At 31.9% G+C, this 20,672-nt stretch overlaps 1 protein-coding gene and 1 long non-coding RNA gene across 2 annotated transcripts; one reads left to right on the forward strand and one right to left on the reverse strand.

Moving 5' to 3' along the window:
- Nucleotides 1-1,137: 1,137 nt before the first annotated feature.
- LOC141702814 (secreted RxLR effector protein 161-like) lies at nucleotides 1,138-1,629 on the forward strand. The gene has a single exon (XM_074506422.1). The coding sequence runs from the start codon at nucleotides 1,138-1,140 to the stop codon at nucleotides 1,627-1,629; it is 492 nt and encodes a 163-aa protein (XP_074362523.1).
- A 1,835-nt stretch (nucleotides 1,630-3,464) lies between these two features.
- On the reverse strand, nucleotides 3,465-3,900 carry LOC141702810 (uncharacterized). The gene is made up of 3 exons (XR_012567270.1): nucleotides 3,794-3,900; nucleotides 3,634-3,690; nucleotides 3,465-3,554 (listed from the first exon to the last, which is right to left on the reverse strand). It is a non-coding gene; the product is annotated as an uncharacterized LOC141702810 (long non-coding RNA).
- Nucleotides 3,901-20,672: the final 16,772 nt, after the last annotated feature.

The following is a 20,672-nucleotide window of genomic DNA, read 5'->3' on the forward strand; positions in this document are numbered from 1 at the left end:
CTATAGGCTGTACGATCCAGTGAACAGGCGTATATTTGTTAGTCAGGATGTAAAATTTGAAGAAGGAAAATACTGGAGATGGGAGGATCAATCACAGGACTACAAAAATCAACAAGGGTACTTTGAAGTTCCAGATTTGTATTGATATGAGGAGAATGAAGCTACTGATCACGGGGGAGACATGTCAGCTTTTGATGATCAAGATCAAATGGAGATGCCATCACAGAAGCAGAGACATGGTGTGAATAGAGAGCAGTATCATGACAGTCACACACCAAAGAAATTCGAAAGCTTGACAGACTTATATGAGAACACAAAAGAGGTTGAGGAAGAAGATGAACTGCTCCTTATGGGGATAGATTAGCCAAGTTCGTAAAATCACGCAAAGAGAAGTAAGGATTGGAGACAAGCAATGCAAAATGAAATTGATTCTATAGAGAAAAATAATACATGGGAGTTAACTAGTTTATCACCGGGTCACAAGGTCATTGATTTGAAAAGGATATACAAATTGAAAAATGATGCGGATGGAAATGTTGTGAAACACAAGGCGCGTCTTGTAGTAAAAGGGTATGTGCAAGAAAAGGGAGTGGATTTTTATGAAGTATTTGCTCCTGTTATACGATTGGAGACAATGCGATTACTTCTTGCTTTAGCAGCAAAAAATTCCTGGCAGGTACACCATTTGGATGTCAAAACAGCTTTTTTGAATGGGGAAATAAAAGAAATGTCTATGTTTCTCATCCCGAAGGGTTTGTCAAGCCATGAAGAGAGGGTTATGTTTATAAGCTATTCAAGGCCTTGTACGGTTTAAAACAGGCACCACGTGCGTGGTATGCCAAACATAATAAGTGTCTTGAGAATTTGGGCTTTGTTAGGTGTCCATATGAGCATGGGGTGTATGTAAAATGAAAGGGAGCTGAATCCATCATAATCAGTGTCTATGTGGATGACTTACTTGTGACTGGCATAGACAATAATATGATTCAAGAGTTCAAGGATCAGATGAGTGGTGTTTTTGAGATGAGCGATATGGGAAAGCTGTTATATTATATTGGTATTGAGGTGAAGCAGAGTAATGATTTTATTGAGCTGAAGCAAACTGGGTATGCAAGGAAGGTCTTAGAAAGGGCATGAATGGCTAAATGTAATCCGTGCAAATATCCTATGGATCCAAAGGAAGTCATTACTAAAAATGAAGGAGGGAAAGCAGTCGATGCAATACAATTTAAGAGTCTAGTTGGTGGACTTAGATACTTGGTTCACACATGCCCGGACATTATATACGCTGTGGGTGTGATTAGCAGACACATGGAAAGACCAACTATAATTCATCTTAATACAGCAAAACGTATACTGAGATATATACACGGCACGTTGAATCTTGGTCTGGTCTACACAAAGGATTGTGGAAATAACGTATTAACTGGATATTCTGACAGTAACCTAGCAGGAAATCTCGATGATCGAAGAAGTACTGGTGCAATGGTTTTCTATCTGAATGAATGTTTAGTGACATGGGTGTCTCAAAAGCAACATAATATTGCCTTATCCTCCTATGAAGCAGAATATATGGCTGCTGCAATAGCTGCGTGCCAAGGGATTTGGCTCAGGAACGTGATGATGTAGGTTACAGGTGAACGAATGAATCCAGTTGTTATATATGTTGATAATAGGTCAACAATAGATTTGGCAAGAAATCCAGTTTCTCATAAGCGAAGCAAGCACATCGACATACGTTTTCATTTCATCAGGGAATGCATTAATCGAGGTGAAATTGTTATTAAACACATAGGTGGAGAAAGCCAGCGAGCAGACATATTAACGTAAGCATTGGTGACAGTAAAGTTTGAACGTACACTACTAGAAAAACGTCAATAGACATCGGCTAAAAACCGATGTCTATGAATGCAAAAATCCGATGTCTTCGTGGGTGATGTTAAAGACCCCCCCATTTAACATCGGTTTTAAACTGATGTTAAATACAGCATATAACATCAGTTCTTTGTTTAAAACCGATTTCTGTATCTTGATATTAAATTTCTCATGCATATCTAATCTTCATATATCATCATAATATGATATTTTTATCAATTTAAATATATGTGAGCTAAGAAAAATCTTTCAATTTAACCAGTAAACTGATGTTACTAGTACCAGTAACAATAGTTTTCATCAAAAACCGATGTGAACAATACCTTTGACATCGATTCTTAATTGGTAACCGATATCTATTTGTAACAAACTGATGTCTATAATGCTCAGTAACATCAGTTTTTTATTTTAAGATTTTTTTTGCTATAGTATTTAACATCGGTTTTTACTGATGTCAATGGTCAACGAGAACTGATGTATTAAGTTTTGACAAACATCATTTTCCATTGTAATGATGTTTGTACCTGTTTTATTAATGCACATTTTAAAAATATAGATTCCAAAAACCAATGAACTACCAAAACCAATTGCTGCAAAATACTAGTTATCCATAAATCTAACAACCAATATTCAAACATCCGGTACAATAGATTTATCTAATCCAAATATCAAGTATTACACATATCCATCCATATATTATACTACTGTCTATACAAAGAATTTGACTTGGTACCGACAATAGCATGAAAAATATCATTTGAGGAACGCCTTTGTTCTTCTGCATCTTTCCACTTTTTAGTAAAGCTCCTGTAACATCTGGTTCCGTATGATGATAATAAGTTTTTGACAGACCTGAGAGGATTAATTTTGTTGTAGAATACTTCAAGCTATTAAAACAATAACAAATAACTATCCTAAATCAACAGAAACAAAGAAAAACACCAAAAAAAGCATGACATTCACCTGCCACTTTACTGTCTTAAGACTAGTTGCTAGTTGACGCTTATGGTTGTTTACCGACACAAGTAGCCTATGGTCAGGATTACAGGTTTCTTGAGCAAGACTTTTCCAACACTTCTTCCTGTAATTGTTAAGCTGGCAAGATAGAAGGTTAGAAACTACTACACAAAAAAGTAAGTTTACATATAAGTTGATAATAAGAAAACTTAATAGTTCAGGGATACCTGTTCCTGTGGTATCTTCTCAAAACAAAATTTTTTGGTTCATATAGTTTCAGCTTCTTCAGCAGCTGGTAGAACAAGGGTTCGGATACTCAGGAAAGCCAACAATTTCTCGATGCATGAGAACAATAATTGAAAATAGCCCTGTGCAAATGTTATATACTTAAATTGGGAAATAGTATTTGTGATTAAAATAGGACTAAAATATCAGAAACTCCATATTTAAAAAAGGAGGAAAATCATTGGCTTCCAACTCATAAAAACTTTTAATAACACTAGTAGTCAAAGTGTATACTAGAATATATAATAAAATCAACTGATCAGCAGCAATTGTTTCAAGCTATAAAAAAAGGTTTATCTGACAACAAAATGCAACATCTTGTTTAGGCTATCTTCAAACTAACCTTGCCCTTGTTTTCCTTGGTAGTTGCAACCAACGGGAGTTCTGCTAAGTCACGTCCAAAAATTCGAAGAAGTCCAGCAGATACCACAGTAGAGCTGTATGATACAATAGAGCTTCAATAAAAACTAATGGCACTAATATGAGACACAAAAGGAATATGCAAAAATTACATACTTGACTGTCAAGATTGCACAGTACATTCCACTCAAGTCTTGGCCCCTTATATTCCTTCTACAAGATTCAACATAACCACAAAAATGGTAAGAAGATTACACAATGGAACAAGGTACTGAATGAAATAAACCTTCCAGGTTATGGTGACTGTGATGCTTACCCATAAACCATTGATGGGATATAATCACGTCCTGATAATACATCAACTATAGGGTCGAAATTCTCCTGCAAATTAGGTAGTTGAAGTCAGAGAAAATATAACAAAATGTTTTTTTGCAAGGTTACTGCCTTATTATTTAACGCCGAATATGCATTCAAGCCCAAAGAAATAACTAAAATATAACAAAGCATGGTAGCCTTACTACTGTTGTTATGTTCATATTGCATTGTATAGTTATCTTTGATAATAACTGAAACTTTGAGAATCATCACAGTCATCCAACAAAACCAATTAACAGTTACATTTATTTCAGGTAATTGATCGTATTATAAATCTACACAGTCTGAAAATAGCAGAAAATGCAGGACATATTTTTGATAAATAGATGAGGGAGTAACACAACATACTGTATCCCCATATATAGTTCACAGCATTCGGTAAACATTAATTTTGATGCATTCGCATCTGATAATATATCACACTATGTCAATACATACTTGTGCTGCAGCAATTATATGGTATGAACAACTCAACTATTTCAGATTATATACAATAGCAGAGTAAGTAGCTAAGAAAGTAGAAACATTGAACTAAAACTTGCAAGAAATAAGCAGAGCAAATGAAGACCTAACACAAGCCCATGCAAAAATATTAAATAATCCAAATTAAAGTTTCTAAACAAATAGCAAACAATATTGGAGCAGTCACGATACCCTGCATAGTTACAGCAGATTACTATGCAAGCATACAAAGATGCAGCTTTCATTGAGAAGAAAGTAAGCAATCTAGCACAGTGTCAAGTGTGTACATGCTTAAAAAGTATTTGTATATATAACGGGACTCTAACAAGACACTGACCTAGTGGGAATACAAAAAATACCCCTACATTGGACTACTATATACAAGCATGCTTATAAAGAATCAAACTCTAAACATATACAACTTTCAATAAAAAATAGAAGAATGATTACATGGCGTATATCAGACAAGGAACCTTTTCCCAGAGAAGATGATGTCCCCGTGAAATCAAGAACGTCATCTATTAAGTGAAATGCCAAACCCTGCGCAAGAAAAAGACACAAAATGGATTACCAAACATATTACTGGACCAATATATTATTGTACATACAATATAGATTAACCAAAGCAGTATGGTAAAAAAGTGATGAGATGTTCTAATACTAAATTGGAACGCAGAAGACAGCCTGCCTGATGCAGCCTCATGCTTTTATTTTATAATTATTAAGAAATCATCTGTAATCAAAATCAATAAATTTATACTTTGAAACTATTATAGGAAGTTCACTATTTAATCTGCTTTTAAACTCTCAATTCTTGACTATACACCCACTGGGTAAAGTGATGGTCACTCGTGCTTTAGCAGAGAGCTTTCATGTACTCCAATAACTTCTACTTGAAAACACAATATAGAAGTGATATGAATTACAGAATTGGAGCAGCAATAAGAATGGATTACATACAAGATTTTTTCCATAATCAAATGCCAACATCGAAACTTAAGATGTCTTCCCTGCAAGAAGTGCAATTGCTTTGCAACTGTTTGAAATCATTGACGCAGTCTTGTAATATGTCTTTTGCAGATAGTACTCCATACTGCAGAAAAAAAATGAGTTCACATCATTATTCTTAGAAAAGCATTAAACATGCAGTAAAGAAACTATCTACTATAACATTGTATAAGTACTATAAATGAAGGCTTTTATGCAGCTTTGTACAAATTGAAGTTCGAGAATTCAACACGAGAGCTAATAAGCAAAAATATTAAATAGTCCAAATTAAAGTTACTAAACTCCCTCAATCTCAGCTACTAAACAAAATATCAAAGAAAACACATAAACTAAATTCACATTAATGCAATAACATCATTTTTCTCTTTCATATATTCATAAACAACTCTCCATTCAAATTCAAAGAGCGATCGAAACAACAATAAAACAATTTAAAAAAATAACCCAATTTAGAGTAAAATGCTCAATCTAACATGCATAATTAAAAAAATCACTAAACTAATTAAAAAATACAAAATTTGGATTTCAAATTTAAACCCCCAATTCTAAAATTAGGGTTTGAAGTTTACCGAATTCAAGTTTTAACCACCGACTTAGATTTAACCTCAATCTTAGCTTTAAACCTTGACTCGGACTTTAAACTCCGACTCGAACAACCTTCTACGACCCTTTAAATTTTGACGAGAGCACATAGAGAGATATAGAGAGATAGAGAGAGAGAGAGAGAGAGAGAGAGAGATGGAGAGCATAGTCAAGAAAGAGAGAGAGAGAGAGAGAGAGAGAGAGAGATGGAGAGCTGTTCTTTCAGTCGACAAAAGTGAGAGAGGAAAGAAATGAGATTTGGTTTTGTTTGGTTTTATGTTTTATGTTTTATGATTTAAGAGTGTATGAATTTTCATTTTAATTTTATTTTAATGTTATATTGAAAAGAGGGGGATCTATGACTTGAAATTTTGCTAAGGCAAAAAATGAGGGGGAAATTTTTAAGAGGGAATGAATTATTTGGTTAAGGGGGGAAAGGGGGAGGCGCGCTTGAATTTTTTTTTAAAATAGACTTATAACATCGGTTGGTCTAAGAAACCGATGTGTATCTTACAAAAAGACATCGGTTGAATAAAACAGATGTAAAAATCACCTTTTACATCGGTGCCAACACCAACCGATGTTTAAGAGGCGATGTCTATTCTACTTTTTTCTAGTAGTGGTATGAGGAAGCTTCTAGGCATGAAAGATTTAACTAGACAAGTTTACGGGGGAGATTGTTGGGTTTAATATCAAACTTGTCTTAATTTATTTTGTTTAGTTGAATAAGTCTAGCTGATCGTGGAGAATTTTTCGGTTTGTTTGAATAACGTTAATGTAGTTAGAGTTATTGTAGGAGTCTTTGTTAGCCCATGAGCCTAGTCCCTGGGTTCTAGGAGTTCAGTTGTTTTTCCTCTTTATATCTTTTGTATTGCAGTGGAAATAATGTGACCGTTGGTTCTGAAATACATTCAGTTCTTTCTTGAGTTTGTCAAATATAAAAACTTATATCCGTACTTGAATTTTGTTTATAAACAAGAATTATGACATAACAACACATGAATGGTCTGTGTTAGCTGCAAGAACTAGGCGGTATAACAAAACTATCACAGCTCACACATGTTGATCCTTCAAACTCCGAATGAATTGGATGAGTTTGGTGGTTCATGTATTTCACTTGAAAATATGGTTCTTGAGCTCGTCATAACCCTAAGAACTCCTAATAATTTTCTCATTATGATAAATAGTTGAGATAGTTTTGGAATATCGACGAAGGTCACCCCTTAACTTTTTATAATTCTTTTAGATGAAAAATTGTAGTTAATAAATTTTCCTTGCCAGACATGTTAACCCGTCTTATTGCCTTGATTTCTAGTACAAAATTCTGATTTATAGATGAGTAACACCAACTTGATGTTAGTTTAATCTTTTCAAACAAGTTGTCAAGTCCATTCTCAAAAATAAATTACACTAGAATCATTCGGTCTTCAATGTTAATAGTAGTTTCAAATATCCTCAACCTCTTATTAACAATGATGCTTGAATATATTAAAGAACATTTTTCACTGTTGGCATGCAAATTTCTTCATTACATCTAAGACACTGTAAATGAACCGAGCTGTTCGTGAGCAGTTCAATCTCATCTCGTTAAATGAAAACTCGGTTTGGCTCAGCTCGTAAGAGCTCGAGCTCGAATAACAAAGAGTGTTCTTTAAGCATAACGAGTTCGAGCCGAACTCTAGCATGTTCGACTCGAGTTCAGCTCGAGAGCGGTTTCAAATTAATAAATCGGTTCAAAATTGAATAACTCGTGTTCGGCTTGTTAGAGCTCGAAAAAAGTACATATAATATTTGTTCTATTTTTATGGTATATATTCAAACCACCCCTTATTTCTTTAAGAAGCTATTTTAATATACAAATCTGCAATAAAACACAAAAAAATCGAACATTACAACATAAATCGATGTATACCAAGAGACATAAATAGAGAAATTAAACTATATAATCGCATACGTAATATATATATATATATATATCATAATCAAATATGTACATCGTGAAAGATATAGATAGATGATAGATGATTATGAAGAATTAAGAGATGATAAATGATGATTGGAGATTTAGTCGAGATACGAACCTTATCTGCAGCTTTAGCTTACTGTTTTTAGTTTTACACATTTAGGGTTTAGGTTATATTAAATTAATTTACTTTAGGTTGGGTTGGACCTAATTTTCTTTCTTATATTGATAGTTATACTTGAGCCTTTTTTTGTTAATAGTTTGCTAAACTATTTAGTACGAAAAGTGTAATGTTTGCAAGCTGCTCGATTTGTACACTAGTGCGACTCGACTCGTTAATGTTTGATAAGCTCTAGTTCGACTCGGTTTACTAACGAGCTCGAGCTCGAATACAACTTTTGTGCGATAAAGATGCTCGGCTCGGTTCGTTAAGAAAAATGGTTAAACTCAGCTCATTTTCCTCAAAACTCGACTTGATGACTCAATTCTTTTAAGGCCTAACTTGTATATACCAAATCTTCGGTCTTGATAGATTTCTTTATAAATATAATATTATTTGATGTCTATAAGTCCTAATTAGTTAAAATTCCTTTATTAGCATCAATGTTACACTTTACCTTTAAATATCCCTTGTTCGATTGTGAAGCATTAATAACTATTAAATTCCTAGAAAATAACTCACTTTAATTGTGTGTTGCTATTATTATTGATCAAAGATATTGACTTCAATTATACATTTTCATTCTTTGTATTATAGTATAAGTGATATTTTTTCAAATTATCATTTCTTCAATGCTAAAAATATTAAGAAATTACCATATGATTTTAGGATACTCTTTTAAGATGAATAACATCCTATATATAAATGTTAAATTTTGTATTCGACTCACTATTTTTGGACTACTAGATGTTCTTTTCCCCGGAACCCTCAAACAAGAATTAAAAAACTGGTTTGTATTTGTTTGACAAGATTATTTTCATTTGCACAAAAGTGTGCAATGAGACAACGTTGCATACACAATCACTTGTAGCTTGTAAGAATAAAGAACTCAAATTTACCTTAAAAATACCTAGCTTCTTTCGTACAAGATATGTTTGTCAACCTCGGGTTGAATCAACATTGTTAAAATAGTTTAAAAATTAAGAACTTCTTTTTTAGTAGCACAATACAACACTAAGCTTAAAAAAGAATATAAGTGAACATATATTTTTAGTAACAAGATCTTTGTTTTAAGTAATATAAATGGAAAAATTATGACTATATCTATATTCATATTTTAAATATGCAAGAAAGTGTATCCGAAGAAGGAAGAATAAAATATTTTGACCTTAAAAAATACAGATAAAAGAATAGTTAAAAAACACATTGTGAACTTTTTTGAGTGGTATATTACAACCTAAAGTGCTAGCGATCAACTTCTTATTTCTTTTATCACTCTTACGTTGATTAATCAGAATTATGGTGGGATATTTACATGCATAACTTATAGTAAATTATTAAGATTGATCAATAATTAAGCACCGTGTAAGAGCTCCCGATCTTTCTGCATTTCATAATGTCTGTCACATATATAATAACAAGGAAATTACATGATACTCATTATGTTGGATATAGTTAAAACTGCATAGCTACAATTGAGAAGTTATATGACAATTCACAAGAGCATTCAGATCCGCCAATAACGAACTAAACACATAGGTTAAAATACAACATATATCAATGACCGTAATTTAAAGAGAAACGATGATATCACTTAGATATAGAGCAACTTCATCAAAATCAGCCGAGTCTCTGAACCCTCGAGAAAACTTACCGTTCTAAAGAGTTTATTTTCCCACTTAGGCTGTTATGGGTTGCAGGACTATCACTTCGAGGATCATACAACTCAGAAACACTCAGAGACAATCGGTTCAGATATATAACAAGGCTTAATAGCAATTAACACCTCAATTCAATAAAAAATTTGATCTACCTAGTATGTATATGTGGGAGAGAGCTAAAGAGATGAAATTTTAAGGTTTCTTCTATTTTCCCATTCGATCTCACTTCCGAGATATTCAGATCTAACTTATGTATATCCTTGACATATTATATATTCCACAAGAGCCTAATTATTTTCAATATAGAATGATGTAAATTTGTGGAATATTTTTAAAGTAGTTTATATTCACATCATTTTTTCCTCTAAAAATGATAAAATCAGACCCTTTCAATATTCATTAATAAATAAACAAGACATGAAAACATGTTACCATATTAAATTAATGTGCTCGATAAAAACGAATAACTGTTATGTATATATATTTTTTTGAAAACAAAAAAATTAACATGAAAAGAAATTATAACAGTACATATACTAAGTGAACAAGTAGGCAAATACTAAGAAACTTGACATGTAGAACGCGCATATGGACTTGGGAAACATATATTGTAACTGATAAAAAGAAATAAACCCATATCACATGTTAAAATCTAGAGTTTTAAATAATTAAAAAAACAAAAAAATGAACATTTAAAATCAAGATAACATGCATGAAGTAAAAACAAGTATTAACAAAATGGGCTATGGACCTGACACACGAACTAAGAACAAAGGACTATCATAATTGATGAAACGAAAAATTATACATTGTATCTCGAATTAAAGAGCCTCAGCCATTATTGTAGTTGAATAACAAGTGAGAACTATAAATAATTTTTTAAAATTTTTGGGTAACATCTCAATCTCGGTCTTCAACAATGAGCATGGGTCTTCTCCCACTAAAAGAAACATGGGCTATAAGTAACCGTTAGAAATGAGACTATCACACATTGGTTGGTTTTGATTTACATTTTCAACCAAATATAATCGACCAATGTAATTGGTCGACCAATATAATTGGTCGTAATAATGTACATAATCAACCAAGTACCAACCCTCGGTTGGTCGGTTTTTCTTTTCTTTTCAAACCGACAAAAACCAACAAATGAATCAGTTGAAAATATATCAGTTGGACATGCATACAATTATAAACTACCTAAATCAATTGGAAATCTAAATTGCCATAAACGACAGAAATTGGTTGGAAAAAGGGTTGTTGGAAAAGTGTGGTACGTGCATTTAATGCACTTATCAATACTTTAATGCAGTGTCGCAATGTTATTGGCCGACGAAGTGACATGTCACGTTGGAGGGCGAAAGAAACCACCCAAAACCAACCGTTACGGTTAATAATTGTTTAAGATTTTAAAAACGACCAATATTAAGTGACAATAATTGTTTTTTGTTAAATTATATAAAACAGAAAAAATATAATAAAAAGAAATATTTATTTTTATTAAGTAATGATTTCATCAAGTTATAATAAAACCATTTAAAATATTAAAAAGAACTAAATAAATATTTTCAATATTTTTTTGTTGCCAAAGGTCCCAAATGACATTAAAAGATGATTACACAGAAATAAATAAAAAATTAAAAATTATCGAAAATAAAATGTCCTATATCTGCGTAAACTAGAGTGTAGGTTTTAGATTTAGGGTTAGATTTTAGCGGTTAGATCAGGGTTAGAAAATTTTAATACATAAATTATTTTTTAAAACGATCCAAAGGTACGAGTATCAAGTTTATTACTAATTATAGTTTTATCGTTAGTTTTCGTAATAAAAAACTTTGGGGGAGGAGACTTTGAATTTGAATTTGGGGGGAAATTAAACCTTTGGGGGGAGGAATTTGAATTTTTGTAAAAACTTGAATAACTTGCCTACAAAATCAACCACATAAAAAATCAACTGAATTTAGTTAGTTTTATTTTAGGACGTATATTTTAAATTTCATGAAATTTTAGGGAACGAGAATTTTTATAGAAATTTGAATATCTCGTCATTACAAAGCCAACGACAATAACCAACCGAATTTAGTTGATTTTATTTTAGTCTGAAAAATTTAAAGTTTTATGATATTTTTAAAGAGAAATATGAATTATTGTGAAAATTTGATATAAGCAATAATTACATAACCAACCGATTTTTTGAATCATTCAGTTGGATTTAATTCAACTTGTTATTTAGTAGTTAGTCTTTCCCCTTCCCTTTTTGTATATCTTATACTTAATCTATCATATCATTATAATACCCAATTTTTGGTGTAATCAACTTCACACTCTTCAAATTCAAATGTAATCATATCACAAACATAATCATGAGTATGTATTTGATGATATCTCTTTTTTAATGTATAGACATATAAATTTATAGTTTTTTTACATATGTGTGTTTGTATTCAAATATCTCAAATATTACATGTATATTCATATGCTAATTAATGCTTTTGGTAAATAGTAGGTAATTGACAAAATCACTTTGTTCTAACTGATGTTGAAGACAATGATGATAAAAAAGAAGATGGCTCACTTGTGAAGAAGTTAATGACTTTAAAGATGAAAGACTTCAAATATCTTAAGCCCCCTACCACACTTTTAAATTATGTTGAATCCACTAATGTACCCTTCCCATGTTTCCCAATATGCAACTTAATGTCCATTGGATTATTCTCCAAACTATAATCAGACAACATGACCTTTTCGAACAGATTTTATGGCATACCCAATAGTGTGATAATTTTCTAGGGTCACTCATATAAAATAATATAATGATTTGCTATTGAAATTTCATAATAGTAGAAAGACTCGTACATATAACAAAGAGATCATCTACGTACACTCCAATTATGAAGCTTTCAGTTCTCTCCATTTTTGTATATACCGCATCCTCGTATGGACATTTAATGAAAGCCCCAATTTTCAAAGTACTTACTGAAAAGAGCATACTAGGCTCGTGGATCCTGATGCAATCTGTACAAAGCTTTTATCAACCTATACACTAGGTGCTCCTTGTTTTTTTTGCAAATCTCTCTGGTTGGGTTACGTAAATTGTAAATTGTATCGTGCAATTCTCCGTTCAGGAAATGCGAACTCAACGTCCAAATGATGAACCGACCACCCATTTTTTTGTACATGCCAGTAATAGTCTCACAGTCTCAAGCCTTGTCAGTGGTGCAAGTACCTTATCATAATCCACACCTTACTTTTGTACGTAACCCTTCATGATTAACCTAACATTGTGCTTAATTTCCCTGTTTGTGTCCCTCTTAAGCCTAAAAACGCACTTCAAATGCACAGCTTTTCCCATGTGGCAATTCGACTATGGCCCGTGTGTTAGTTTTTTCAATGGTTTCAATCTCATTGTTCATGGATTGTTCCCATGTTTTTCTCATTTTCAGCTTCCAACTCGTCCGTTTCATTATAAATATTACTTAGTACACGAAAATTCTGAGGTTTACTATTGTTGCTATTTGATGACTTACTCTGTACATAATTTTGTGCGCTATTTTCCCTGTCTCGTAATTCTCCGTTTGGACTGTATGGCTCCCTGTATTCATGCTAGAAGTTGTTAGTTCCTTCTCGCTTTAATAGCCACCTTGTTCAAAACCTTCATTCAACCGATTTCCTACCATAATAAATGAATCATGTGATCCAAAATTCTATGATTCCTGTTCAACAACTCATAGTCGTGGCCTTTTTTCTTCAAAGATAATGTCATGTATAGAGCCAAAATTTGGATTATACGAGCGATACACTTTAGTTCCTTCCTCTCTCCCGATATTAACGACACCAACCTATGACTTTGGTTGTATGCATACTAGGCAGTTTCATGTGGGCCACATAATATTTCACAATATTTTGAGAATTCTTTTGAGTTAAATTATCCACCCCTGTCCATATGAAACACTTTAATTTTTCTTTTGATTCTTTTTCAACCGAGATTCTAAACTTTTTGAATGCATTGAAGGCCTTAATTTTTCCTTTCAACTTTAAAATCCACACTAGATAAGTAAAGTCATCGACTAAGAGTAAAAAATACATGTTGGCCTTTGTTGTCTCCGGTGAAATACATCCGGAAATATCACAATGAATTAATCCCAACACCCTCTTAGCTCGATAATCAATATTCTGTAGAATATAATTTCTGATTTGCTTTGACATTAAACAACCTTCATATACAGTCTTTAGTTAAAAGAAAACATGTATGTCTTGTGCCATTGTGTTGACATTAATTTTATCGCTTGAAAGTTAACATGGCCAAACCTTGAGTGCCACACCCAAGTTGATTATTTCCCATTAACTAGTAGACATGAAGGTTTCAAAGTTTCTAGGACAATATTTTATAGTCTATTTTCAAAGCATCTACCTTTCATGACTAAGCATTTTTGGCTGTCATACACCCACAAATAAAGCCCTCTAAGAGTGACATCATTCTTGTTCCCAGCTAGTTGACCCAAAGATATGATATTTCTGCACAAGTTTACAAATATATTAGACCTTATAGATATTCAATTATTCTCCTTTTTTGCATCTAAAACCAACTTTACCCTTACCCTTGATAGCGACGCCAAACCTGATTTTCCTGTCACGCTTTCATCTAAACTCTTGAACTTAGACTTGGTACCAGTCGTGTGATTTGATCCTCCATTACTTAAATACCATACCTTTGACTCCCAATTCTTGTTATCATTCTCATTTAATCAACGGGGTTGTACTTCATTCTCTTTCATTTAATAATATTGGTTGTACTTCGTACTCATTCACATAAATATTACCTTTGCTTCTTTTCTACACTTAACCATTAAGTGAGTTTTGAAGATAGTGTGTTTATGTGCATGTTTTATCATTTCTCTTAAAACACTTTATCTTTACAAATTAGATTACTTTGTTCACCATATCCATAACAGTTCAAAAAATATGAAATATCCTAAAACACATTCACCTCCTATGTGTTGTATTAATTACCTAACAGATTGGATCGATGAAAAATATTTTTAAAAAATTAAAAACACCAGTTCAGGACTAACACTAGTTAGTTGTACTAGTCAAACTGATGCTTGAGTTTTAAAATGGCAAACCAAATAAAATTATTTTGATCTAAAATTTTGGTTATATCACTAATATGTATATCTATCGACATCCATAAGGTTGGATCGATGAAAAATATTTTTAAAAAAATCAAAACACCAATTTAGGACCAAACACTATGTGTTAGTCAAACAGATGTTTGACTTTTAAAATAGAAAAACAAATCAAATTATTTTGATGTGAAATTTTGGTTATATCACTAAAATGTATATCTATCGACATCCACAAGGTTGGATCGATGAAAAATATTTAAAAAAAATTGAAACACCAATTCAGGACCAAACATTATGTAGTTATGTTAGTCAAACTGATGTTTGACTATTGAAAATGGCAAACCAAAATAAAATTGTTTTAATCTGAAATTTTTGTTATATAACTAACATATATATATATATATATATATATATATATATATATATAGGAATCCATAGAGTTGGATTGATAAAAATATTTTTAAAAAAACCGAAACATCAATTCAGGATTAAACACTAGTTAGCTGTACCAGTCAAACTGATACCTCAATGTTGAAATATCTAACCAAAGAAAATTAATTTGATCTAAAACTTTGGTTTTATCACTAATATATATATATAAATATATATATATATATATATATATTGACATCCATACTGTTAGATAAATGAAAATTATTTTTAAAAAAATCAAAACATCAATTCAGGACTAAACACTAGTTAATTGTACAAGTTAAACTGATACCTGAATGTTAAAATGGAAAACAAAAGAAAAGTATTTTCATCTGAAAAATTGGTTATATCACTAATATATATATATATATATATATATATATATATTGATATCCATATGGTTAGATCGATTAAAAAAATTTTCAAAAAAATTGAAACACCAATTCATGACTAAACACTAGTTAGCTGTACTAGTCAAACTAATGTTTGACTTTTCAAATGGCAAACCAAAGAAAATTAATTTCAACTAAAACTTTGGTTATATCACTAATATATATATTGACATCCATATGATTGGATCGATTGAAAAATATTTTTTAAAAAATCGAAATACCAATTCATGACTAAACATTAGTTAGCTGTACTAGTCAAACTGATGTTTGACTTATCAAATGGAAAACCAAATAAAATTATTTTGACCTAAAACTTTGGTTTTATCACTAATATATATATTTATTTGTTGACATTCATACTGTTGGATCGATGAAAAATAATTTTGAAAAACTAAAACACCTATTTAGGATTTAACACTAGTTAGCTGTACTAGTCAAACTATTGTTTGACTTTTCAAAACCTAATAAAATTATTTTGATATAAAAATTTAATTATGATTTGATTTTCTGATTCATATTTAATTATTTTAGGAATCCAACCGTACATATGTAAAAATTTTCAAAAAGTAAAGGGTTCTCGGGAAAAATCAACTAATTTAAATAATTAAATCTTAGTTAGTTTTACAAAATCGATTTAGGGGTTTGTAACCTTAGAATGTTTCTTCTATTTTCTTGATTACTTTTAACCGATAAGATATAATTAAACTTAATAGTAAATTCCACTGCACACTAGTACTGGTGGGATTTATGATAAACAACCGAAATCACGATTTTATGTTCTTTTTAAAATAATGGTTAAAATAAGTTTTTGTAAAATTCTAATTCTTGTAAAAAATCATAATATTAAAATAATTTACCGAAATTTAGATATCATAGAAACAATTTAAAAAATTAGAATTGGTAAGCACTTAATTAAATTAAGGCCCGACCCATTAAAAAAACCGTAGCAAATTACCATTTTCTATACTAGACCATCACAAACAGAAGCATGAAGTGGTATCCGCCGACATCTATATCAACTCACATCTCCGAACCCCCTCACTGCCTCTCAATAAACTGAAGTCCTGAACTCAAAACAAAGCAAAAATATGTCACTTTCGTGAGTCGATCCACATCTCTCTCTCTCCTCATACTTGGACCCCCTGCCTCCACCATCTTCCCCCCGCTCACCTCACTTTAATAGTCCTCGTCCTGTTACATAAATTTATTTTAATTCTTCTCCGAACTCTCAGTCCTCTCCGACGAAAATCGGAGTTCTTGGCGTGTTGGAGCCATTGTTATACGCGCTGAGGTCGGGGAGTATAAAGTATAAATTAATTAAATAAATCTTGAAACTAAACAAATAAATTGAAAAATTTAAGAGTGAGTTAATAATACCCGATACCAGCATGTAAGCTTGCTTATTGAATATTATACCTTCCCAATTCTCTTCTGAGTGTGCTGAAATGCTTTTCAACTAGAGGTTTTGTGAAAATATCAGCAATTCGAGCATCAGTAGCAAAAAATACCAGCTTAACTATACCTTTTGCAATATTGTCACTCAAAAAATGATGTCTAACATCGATATGCTTGGTTCTCGAGTGATTCACTAAATTCTCAGAAATATTGATAGTACTTGTATTGTCACAGTAAATAGGAGTTTGACCACAAAAAATTTCAAAATCCTTAAGTTGTTTTCTCATCCAAAGCATTTGTTAGTAATAACTCACAGCTGCTAAATATTTTCCTTCAGCTGTTGATAATGCAACATATGTTTGCTTCTTGCTTAACCAAGAAACCAAACTTTGTCCTAAGTAAGCACCAACACCACTGGTACTCTTTCTATATGATTGACAACCTGCATAATCTGCATCACTATACACAACAAGATCAAATGCATTTGTGATTGGATAGAATAAACCAAGAGTAATAGTTCCACTCAAATATTTAAAAATTCTCTTAACAACATTCAAATGAGACTCTTTAGGCCTAGATGGAAATCTTGCACAAACACAAACACTATTCATAATATTAGGTCTATAGGATGAAAGATATAATAAGTTTCCAATCATACCTCTTTAAGTCTGAATATCAACATCTTTACCTTGTTCATCGGTTGTCAGCTTGCTGACTGCACTCCTTGGTGTTGATTTCAACTTGACATTATTATAACCAAACTTTTGAGTAAGTTCCTCATGTACTTTGATTGATGTATATATATGCCTTCAGGAGTTTGCTTGTTTATAAAACCAAAAAATAATTGAGCTCTCCCATTATGCTCGTATCAAATTCACTATGCTAACACTTAGAAAACCATTCGCAAAAAGAATCAGTTATAGCATCAAATATAATATCATCAATATAAATTTTCATAACTAAAATATCTTTAACTTTAAACATATTAAATAAAGTTAGATTAATAGTACCTCAAATGAAACCATTCTTGATTAAAAATCACTTAACTTTTCATACGAAGAATGAGGTGCTTGCCTTAATCCATATAAAGCTTTCCTCAACTTGAACACATAATTAGGATATTTTTCATTCTCAAATCCAGGAGGTTTCTTGACATAAACTTCCTCTTTAAGAAATCCATTTAAGAACACACTCTTTACATCCATTTGGTGTAACTTGATTTTGTTGTAGCATGCAAATGAAAGTAGTATTCTGATAGACACTAATCTTGGAACATGAGCATAATTTTAATCAAAATTAATGCCTTCTTATTGATTGTATTCTTGTGCCACCCAAACATCACATTTATCAAATTGATTGAGTTCTTCCGGCATTTCCATGATCCAATTTTCATTATTAAGAGCTTCATTGATATTTTTTGGTTCCTCCCTAGCTAGAAAAGCTACAAAAGCATAAATATTTACTGTACCATTTTTTATCTTAATTCCTTCCAATAATTAATTATGGAGGATGATTTTTCACTGTCTTAAATGACTTTGGTAGATAATGTTGAGCTATGACTTCCTCATTTGTTCAAATAGATCTTCACCATCAAACATATTCTAAAGCTTCTCAGTAGCTCTATTTCCCATTGGACCTTCCAAAGTAAGTCTAGATAACTGTTCCAAAGTAAGTCTAGATAACTGTTCCAAAGCTTCTCAGTATTCTTCACTGCCAGCTCGCTGCCAGTACTAGTACCTGCAACATCTTCCTCTTCCCTTGATAGATCATCATTAGACTCTTGAAATGAGACATCAATAGACTCTTTAACAACATATATATATATTATAAACTCTATATGCCCGACTTGTTAAAGAATAACCTAAAAATATAACTTCATAAGAATTAGAATATTAGGTTTCTTCTTCCTCAATTCATATGGAGTCTTGTTGAGTAATGGCCTGATTAGCACTATGTTAAGAACATAACTTGTTGTGTTGACAACTTTTGCCCACTCCTTGGCAGCTTGCTGTCCTGAAGCAAAGTCCTTGCTGTTTCTTGCAACGATCTGTTCTTATGCTCCATAACTCCTTTTTTTATGGTGTACGAGGTGCTAAAAATTGATGTGTAATTCCTCTTTTTTTACAATAAGGAATAAAGTCCTTTTGGACTTAACCACCATGATCACTTCGTAGATCTATAAGTCTTGTTTCAAGCTTATTCTAAAGTAACTTGATTAGCTTCTCAAATTCACTAAATGCACAATTTTTAGTAGATAAAAACAATACCCAAGTATAGCTAGAATAATCATCAACAAGAACAAAAGCATACCACCTTCAATACTCTTATATGCTTCTGAACCAAATAAATCTCTAAAGGTTTAGAAGTTGATACCACTTTCTTGAATTTGTATGATGTTCTGATTTGCTTTTCTATTTGACAAGCAGTACATGTTTCCATCTTAACATACTTTAATTTTGGTAATCCTCGAACTAGCTATTTTTTTGACAGCTTGCTAAGTAGTTCCATGTGTGCATGTCCAAGTCTTCTATGCAAAATTTCTGGACTAATATCAATTGCTTTTAAACAACATGATTGTTTCTGTTCTTCAAAATCCAATACATATATAATTTTTTTTCTATTCTAGCAACTATAGGAATTTTATTAGAACCAACAAGTATAATACACTCATGTTGACCAAATCTAATTTATGACCATCATCAAATAATTGACTTATACTAAGCAGATTTTAAGTAAGATCTTTAACATATTGAGCTTTATTTAAAGACACAATATAATTACGAATTTTTCCTTTTCCAAGAATAGAAAGAGTCTTGCTATCATCAATTATAACACTGCCACCCTTCTTCATCTTTAGACTAAGAAACTGAGATTTGTCTCCACTCATGTCCATTTTTGCACCACCATCCAAAATCCATTAATTTGACTTTAATTTGGCCACGAGACCAACGTACAAAACAAACAAAGATAACTCAACATTTTAGTACCCATTTTAGTTTGGGTCTAGCATGGTTAGTAGATAGAACATATAAAACATTCAAATCATATTTTTTGAGCCTAATTTGAAACATTTTGGGAGCTTGATTCTTTGTTCTGCCGGTCTTGTCAGCTTGCCATTTTGGTTTAACAGCTTGTTGCCGGTGAGCTGTCTTTCTATTCCATCTTTTTGACACTGCCCGTTTAACTTTGTAGTGCTTAGCTAGATGACCTTTTTTCCCAAATATGTTGCAACCTTTCCTGGGTATATCATAGTCACATAGAATCCCATTTTTGCCTTCAAACTTCAGAGAATGATCCTTTGATGTAGAAGCCATTCCAAGACCACCTTTATCCAATGGAACTCGAGTTTGTTGTATCATAGATTTGAGTACTTATTCTCATTGAACAAACTTTCCCTTTTATTTTTGAAGATTCTTGATTTCATCTTCCAGTTCATTGATCTTCTTAGCTTGTTCTTCTATTTCTGTTAAGGTTTCTGATTTGCTTAACTCAAATTCCTCCAAGTATGCATTTTGAGCCTTAAGATTAGTTCTCAGTGAGCTGAGTTCTTTTGTTCATTCCTACTCAGAATTTGTTGGTTATTTCTTTCAAGTTGAGCAATCTGTTCCTTGAGATTTTTTATCATTCCAATATTTGGTTTGG

Source organism: Apium graveolens, unplaced genomic scaffold (assembly GCF_009905375.1).
Source record: "Apium graveolens cultivar Ventura unplaced genomic scaffold, ASM990537v1 ctg5766, whole genome shotgun sequence".
Lineage (NCBI taxonomy): Eukaryota > Viridiplantae > Streptophyta > Magnoliopsida > Apiales > Apiaceae > Apium > Apium graveolens.